This window comes from Arachis stenosperma, chromosome 4, assembly GCF_014773155.1.
Source record: "Arachis stenosperma cultivar V10309 chromosome 4, arast.V10309.gnm1.PFL2, whole genome shotgun sequence".
Taxonomy (NCBI): Eukaryota; Viridiplantae; Streptophyta; class Magnoliopsida; order Fabales; family Fabaceae; genus Arachis; species Arachis stenosperma.
This window is the reverse complement of record NC_080380.1, coordinates 91357622-91365009: the sequence shown is the minus strand read 5'-3', so window position 1 is coordinate 91365009 and position 7388 is coordinate 91357622. Positions and strand designations below refer to the sequence as shown.

General features: G+C 34.4%; 1 protein-coding gene across 1 annotated transcript; it reads left to right on the top strand.

Annotated features, from left to right (window-relative positions):
- Nucleotides 1–2442: 2442 nt before the first annotated feature.
- LOC130974030 (oxysterol-binding protein-related protein 3A-like) lies at nucleotides 2443–7083 on the top strand. Its single transcript, XM_057898751.1, has 10 exons — nucleotides 2443–2710; nucleotides 3136–3229; nucleotides 3552–3668; nucleotides 3791–3863; nucleotides 3946–4064; nucleotides 4237–4358; nucleotides 4640–4816; nucleotides 5267–5411; nucleotides 6290–6468; nucleotides 6638–7083. Exons 1-10 carry the CDS (start codon nucleotides 2592–2594, stop codon nucleotides 6882–6884), a joined length of 1392 nt encoding a protein of 463 aa, XP_057754734.1. The 5' UTR covers nucleotides 2443–2591; the 3' UTR covers nucleotides 6885–7083.
- Nucleotides 7084–7388: the final 305 nt, after the last annotated feature.

The following is a 7388-nucleotide window of genomic DNA, read 5'->3' as shown; positions in this document are numbered from 1 at the left end:
TCCACTTAACTATTTATCTATTGTTTGTATAATTAATTAATATGAATTTCCCATCTCTAAAAAAAAATATAATTTTCAAGGTAAACTCTGTATTGTCTCGTGTGGGTTATAGATGTAATGTTTGCTCACTGAGTTGCAAAACTCACCCTATTATATTCCCATATTTTTCAGATACAGGAGTCATTCCAAGTTTCATTCCACCAGCCCCTCAGTAGATCTTAGTCATTTTGGTGAGCCCTTCTTCTTTCTAAGGGCTAAGTAATTATGTAATGGAACCTTTGCTCAAAATCTAGATTATGTCAATGCTCCATATGTCACAGACAGGATCCTCGTGTGTGTTATGTTATTTTGAATCTTGAACTGTTTAGGTAGTGATTATGATTTGGTTATGTAAGACTTATGGTTTTAACTATATACTCTAGTTATCAACTTGACATATATATGATGCGTATTTTGGATATATTTGGTTGTGGATATAATTTGGAGTACGTTGTTGTTGTTGTCTTTGGAAATGGAGGTTTATTATTAATACATGGAGTCAATATTTATATTGGTAAGGTCTTAGAAACAGAGGAGATTCTGTCCGTTTTTCTGAAAATTTGGTCGTTTGGCTTGCTGAGGGACTTGTCCCTTGAGCGCCAGTCATGGCTTGATTTGGGTCATGACATAAACATATTATAATGACTGAATATCATCTATGATTTCATAGATCAATTGAAGATAAATACAAAAGCTAAGTCATGAGGGAGCCTATCTATCTATATACTTACACTAACAGAATTGGTTAACAGATTTTGGACTTTATGGGATACTCCATATAATAATAGAGCATAAGTTAATAACCATGACAAAGTAATATAATTTCTTCAAGGCTAAATCAAACAAACATACCAGTCACGTTGCTTTCAGTAATTCTTACAAACCTACAAGCAAAAATGTGCAGATTCTTTGAAAAACCTTGGCAGCAAGTAATACCAGAATGCATCATAATAAACAAGGCGATATCAAACTCTCAACATATACCTCCGAAGCTACGCGGCCGCCGAATTTTTCGATGTAGACAACAAACTTCTGCTCCATATCGTAGTTCTAATAGTATCTTATCATCTTCGTCGAAAATACAAATCGCCCTCGTAGCGCGCGGAACATTGAAATCGAATCCAAGGAATTCAGAATAATATATCAAATCAGGTACACACAACAGCTTAGTCTAAGACTGCAATTCCATAATCCTTCATGATCCAAACATCAGTGAAATGGCTACAGCATGAGAGAACACATAAACTGTTCTTGAAGACCTCTAATGTCAATTCAAACTCATCACTATTGTTACCTCCAAAATCAGGAAGCGAAATTTATTGATACGACTCCAATGCCAAATCGAGAGAAACAATGAACCGATTCTTATCCAACCAATTAAGCATGCCGTTCACGAATCTTCTAGGACAACACACAGTGCTGCTGAGAGGAAAGTGCTGAATCCTTCTCCACGAATTAGATCCCATAGTATGAACCCTAGAGTCAAACCCCGAGGTAACGACAGAGAAGCGTTGACTTTTGAATTTTTGTTTTTTTAATATATTTTTGTTTTGTTGTTTTAATTATTTGAAATTATAAAATTAAGATTAATTGAATTCTAAAATTTGATTAATTTAAAAGATATTTTTATTTAATCAAATAAAAAAAAATGTTTAAAATTTTTCATAAAATTAAATAAAAAATATATTTTATTTTTATTTAATTAAAGAGATGTATTAATAAAAATAATAATATAATATATATTAAAAAAAATTAAATACTTTATGTAAAAAAAATGTCACATAATTTATTATTATTTATCCGTATTTTAAATATATCGGTATCGTACCGTAGCCATCACATTTTTCTTTTTACCCGAAGAAATCGTAAATGCGATACGATCCTTTAACAATAGAAATCATTCCATAATATAGGTTACATGTGGACTGAACATCAATTCTATAAGACCTCTTTCCAACCATAAAACTTTCAAGTGTTGGATAGTTGTATACTATAAATTTAAAATTCAAAAACCGAGTTAGAGAATAATTAGCGTGTGTAGCCGGCAAAGGCAAGTGGTGCTCCTCGTCATTCCAATGCCACACCAGCTACAACTTGTTCCTTCCTCCTTATAAAGCCGCCAAAGTTGATTGATTCTCTTTACGCACAAGGCAACTCAACCTCACGCGCTAAGCACACGCGTGTAACATGAAACGTCATTACGTCACCTTTGAAATTTGCATCGCCACCCAAACAGACTCTGAAGAAAAGAAAAAAAGGAAATATCAACCCACTTTCCATTCGCTTGGACTTTTCAAAACTCTAGAACCGCCAACCATGATCGTTGCTTTTCGTAGCTGTTCCTGATATTATTTTATTAATATTATTATTTTAATAATAAAGCATTGTTTGCTGCACCATTATATATAAATAGTGATAAAAAATAATCCAAAATTTTAGTATTCCTTTTGGTCGTTAGAAGTTAGATCGACTTTGCTAAAGAAAAATATCAGATTCTTCCGCTTTTCTCTTTGTCAATTTGGTTTCAATATTTGGTTGAATTTTTCATAGCCATGGCTCCAAAGGATCCCAAGCATGCTGCTGCTGCTAGCGCCAATGGGGGTGGCTTCTTTGCTTCACTTGCTTCCAGTTTGTCCAATTTTGGAACTGCCATGTCAAAATCCGTGAATGGGTATAAGATCTTTTAGAACCTTTGGATTCAAACTTGTTAATTTTATATTGTGTTTTTTTTTTGTGAATTGTTTTGTATGAGGGAAGTTCAAGAATCAAGATCACTGATTTAACTTGGTTTGGATGATCATCGATCTTACTTGGTTTTTTTTTGTTCGCTGGATTGAAATAATGATGTAGCAGTTTTATTAGATATATATGTTGTTTGAGTTCTAAACGTGTAATTTAATGTAAGAGCCGTTTGAGTTTAGAGTTTGTTGTGATTATTTTCAGTTATTGGGGTTTCATTTCTTTCAGTTTCACTGGAACATGAAATGTGTCTATTAACTGTTTGATTTATTTCATGAAGCTTGTGTTTGTTTTAGGCTGATTCAGTTTCATGAGCTGGGAGATTTTATGTTGAAAATTTGTAATTTTGATTCTCAGTATAATGGGCTATGAGGGGCTGGAGGTTGTTAATCCAGAAGGAGGAACCGAAGACGCAGCAGAGGAAGCGGAGAAGGGACGATGGAAGCAAGAGGTACAAAGAATTTAACTGTCTTAAAGGCAAAGCACATTTATTGTGTGAGGAAACTGTTGCTAATGCAATCTAGATTCTATAACAGGCATAAAGTAACTTTTCATCTTTGTGGAATGGAGATGGAATTTGCATTTTGAAACTTGATGTTTTTCACTTTATAACTTTTAGTCAACCTATAACCAATGATGACTTTGATTACTAAAAATTTACATATATCTCATGGTGTACTTTGGAGAAAATTTGTCTTCAAATTTATAATGTATATTTTATATTGTATGCATTTCATCTCTCAAATAGTCAAATGTTCCTTTGAACCTTTCAGGATCGGGATAGTTACTGGAAAATGATGCAGAAGTATATAGGCTCTGATATCACATCAATGGTGACACTTCCAGTTATCATTTTTGAGCCAATGACAATGCTACAGAGAATGGCAGAGGTGTGTATTATTATATACATATGTAACTTTGGTGCATTTGCTTTTGCTATTGCATTCTCACAAACTATGAATATCGAGTGTTCTATCTATAGAATCTCACTGATTGTGCTTCGATTTTACAGCTGATGGAATACTCTTACCTTTTAGATTTGGCAGATGAGACTGAGGATCCATACATGAGACTTGTATATGCTTGTAGGGATTATTTTCATGTTCTCTCTCTCTTGTTGTTTTATTCATGTAATTACATACATCTGACATTGGATGATTTCTGCAGCATCATTCTTCATATCTGTCTATTTTGCTTACACACGAACATGGAAACCTTTCAATCCAATTCTTGGGGAGACTTATGAAATGGTTAACCATGGTGGCCTAACATTTATAGCAGAACAGGTGTGTTATGTTTCCTTTTATTTGTTTGCTAATTCTTCAAACAGAATGCTGATTCAAGTGTCCTATTGTTTATATATTATAAAGGAAATGTATATAATTTTCTGAGTAGTTTGTGTGATGCTCTTGAGCATGGTTCTAAATTGTGTTTACGCGTAATACAAACTGCTAACAGGTCAGCCATCACCCTCCCATGAGTGCTGGGCATGCTGAAAATGACCACTTTACTTATGATGTGACATCGAAATTGAAAACCAAATTTCTTGGCAACTCAGTTGATGTATATCCTATTGGAAGGTAATTCTATTCTTCAGCTCTCTCAAGTCTGGGTTCCTTTTTGAATTTTGCTTGTTGACTTAAAAGAGAAGATGAAGTGCAACATAATCTTTGCCATAAGAGTCGTCAGACATGATTTGTGGGTTTTCAATTGTGCATCTTATGTTTAAGAATGTTTCATGTGTCCTTATTACAATGTTATTTGACTATTTTATAATGCCAAGTTTCTGGGATAATTCATGTTAATTATTAGTAAACATTTTCTTTGTGTGCTCATGTAATGTGCTGTTACTTGAATGCAGAACACGAGTTACCCTCAAAAGAGATGGTTCGGTCCTTGATTTGGTGCCACCTCCAACAAAAGTTAGCAATTTGATTTTTGGACGAACTTGGATTGACTCACCAGGGGAGATGATCCTTACAAATCTGACTACTGGCGATAAAGTCGTGCTGTATTTTCAACCATGCGGCTGGTTTGGGTATGACTACTTTCTCTTGTAGATCCGTCTATCAGCGGATAAGAAGACATTGATTTTCTATCATGCGTATTTATTTCTTATGGGGAATTTCCTATCTCCATGTTTGGCTTCTATTTATTGTAGTTTTAGGTGCTGAAAAGCATGAATCATGATATGATCAACAGATTGAAGAATTCAGTAAGAAGCAGGATTTTGTATATTGTATTAAAACTTTCTAGAGCTAACCGCTTAAAAGCTTAAACTAATAATCGTCCATTGATCTTGAAGCATGGATAATGCATATTGCTAACTTGGGTTGGACATTTAAAGGTGTCAAGGACTAACTCTAAAACAACACTATTTGTCTGACAATTACTACAGGCTTTATAGCTTGTCGACTTCCAGTTTCATTATTTCCTTGGTGCTTTTGTTGTGTATATCGTCCAACCTAAAAGGAATTTCTATTTGCAGAGCTGGTCGGTATGAGGTGGACGGATACGTATATAATGCTTCCGATGAGCCAAAGATACTGATGACAGGAAAATGGAATGAGGCTATGAGTTATCAGCCTTGTGACTCAGAGGGAGAGCCACTTCCGGGCACTCAAATGAAAGAGGTGTGTTATCCAACTTCCGTTTATTTATGTTTTATTATATTACATGACTTATCCTATTTTTACTTTTATAAAAATACATATCGCCGTATCGTGTCGTATCATATCCATATCGTGTGTCGTATTGAGCTTCCTTGGTAGCATGCCAGTTTTATTCCATAGATGTGTCGCACATAATTCTTCCTCTGTAAATTGTAGTAGGTAGATGACTAATCCAATTAGTGTCTCCAAATGCACAGCATATGGTGCTCTCTGATTTTTTCTTGAGTGAATATCCAACTTCGCCCCTGATAATTTTTTGGAAGAGATTGAGATTTTTAAATAAAAAATATCTTTTTTAATTTTTGATCTTTATTTTTACGAGATTAATTAGTCCCTGCGTCAATGATAAAAATATTAACAAAAGGACTAATCAGTCTCATAAAAATAAAGATCAGATACAGAAAAGAATATTTTCTTGTGGTAATTGTCCGAGTCTGTTTAGAATTTTTTTTCCCATGTAATTTCTAAACTATTGCTTCTGTAGGAGAATATTTTTGTATTATCTCAATTATCTTTAAGCTGGATGGGAAGTGTGTCTGCCGATTCGGACTGAATATGACCAATACTTGAATACGGTTGAATGCTTGCTTAGTAAAAATAGGAAAGGAGCTTAGTCAAAGTGAATTAATTAGGAAGCTTATAAAACGTCTTCTCTGATATATTTTTTTTTTTAAAATTTTCATCATTCCTGACTCTTCATTCTTCAACTCCTCATCCCTGATTTTATGGAGAGATTGCTACTTTTTGGTGTCATTGTTTCTATGATTTTGTGTTTGCTGCACTGTTCCCACGTTATTCTGGAATATTTATTTTGCGATCTAACTTGTCCCATTCTGCAGTCATGGAGAGTTGCCGAGACTCCGAAAAACGACAAATTCCAGTACACACATTTTGCACATAAGATCAACAGCTTTGACACCGCTCCCAAGAAGTTATTGGCATCCGACTCTCGTCTCCGACCCGACAGAATGGCCCTTGAGAAGGGTGACCTTTCCACAGCTGGCAATGAGAAAAGCAGGTAACTAACTGCCCTTTTCACTCTCTCCACAATTAAAACATTTGCAACAGAAAAGATATCCAATGTGGACTGAAACTTAAAATCTTTCATTCTTCTTTATCATCATCACCTGTGAGGTCTTGTTAATTCTTTACCATTCTACGTGTTTACAACTTTTTATTTTTTGCAGTTTGGAGGAGAGGCAGAGAGCAGAGAAGCGAAACCGCGAGGCCAAGGACCACAAGTTCGTTTCCAGATGGTTTGATTTGACAGAGGAAGTAACTCCTACACCATGGGGTGACTTGGAAGTTTATCAATACAACGGTAAATACACTGAACATCGCGCCGCTATCGAAAGCTCTGCCTGCAACGACGAACCTGACAGCAGCAGAACAGAGTTCAACCCTTGGCAATATGATAATTTGGATGCTGAATAAGCATTCTTGTGAAATTCTTTCCATTAGTTTTTTTAAAATATTTTTTGTCAGATTGTTATAAAGCTTGTATGTATTTTATATGATGCTTGATTCTTTTTTTTTTTTGTCTTTACTTTTTTGGTTTGCCGGTGGGGCTGCGTTTTGCTATTGTAGGATTACATAATGAATATTAACCTTGTTACTTGTTAGTTTATCAATATACTTTGCGTATATAAATTTTAGGTATTATGTAATTTACTGCTAGTATAATTTATTAAATTTTGGCTTAAATAAGTTTTCGCTGGTTGTCTTTTGTAAAATTTTTCTTTGATTTTGGTTTAGGAAAATTTAAAAGAATTTGGTTATTGTTTTTATTAGTTTGTTTCGTTAAAGTGCTGCTGTGATAAATCGTATGATAAAATATGAGTCGACGTTTAACTTGTCACAATAAGGGATGAATGGTGAGCTTTTGTGCAATTATCTGGAATTTGTGGTTGGAAAAAAATAGAAGACTATTTCAGAACA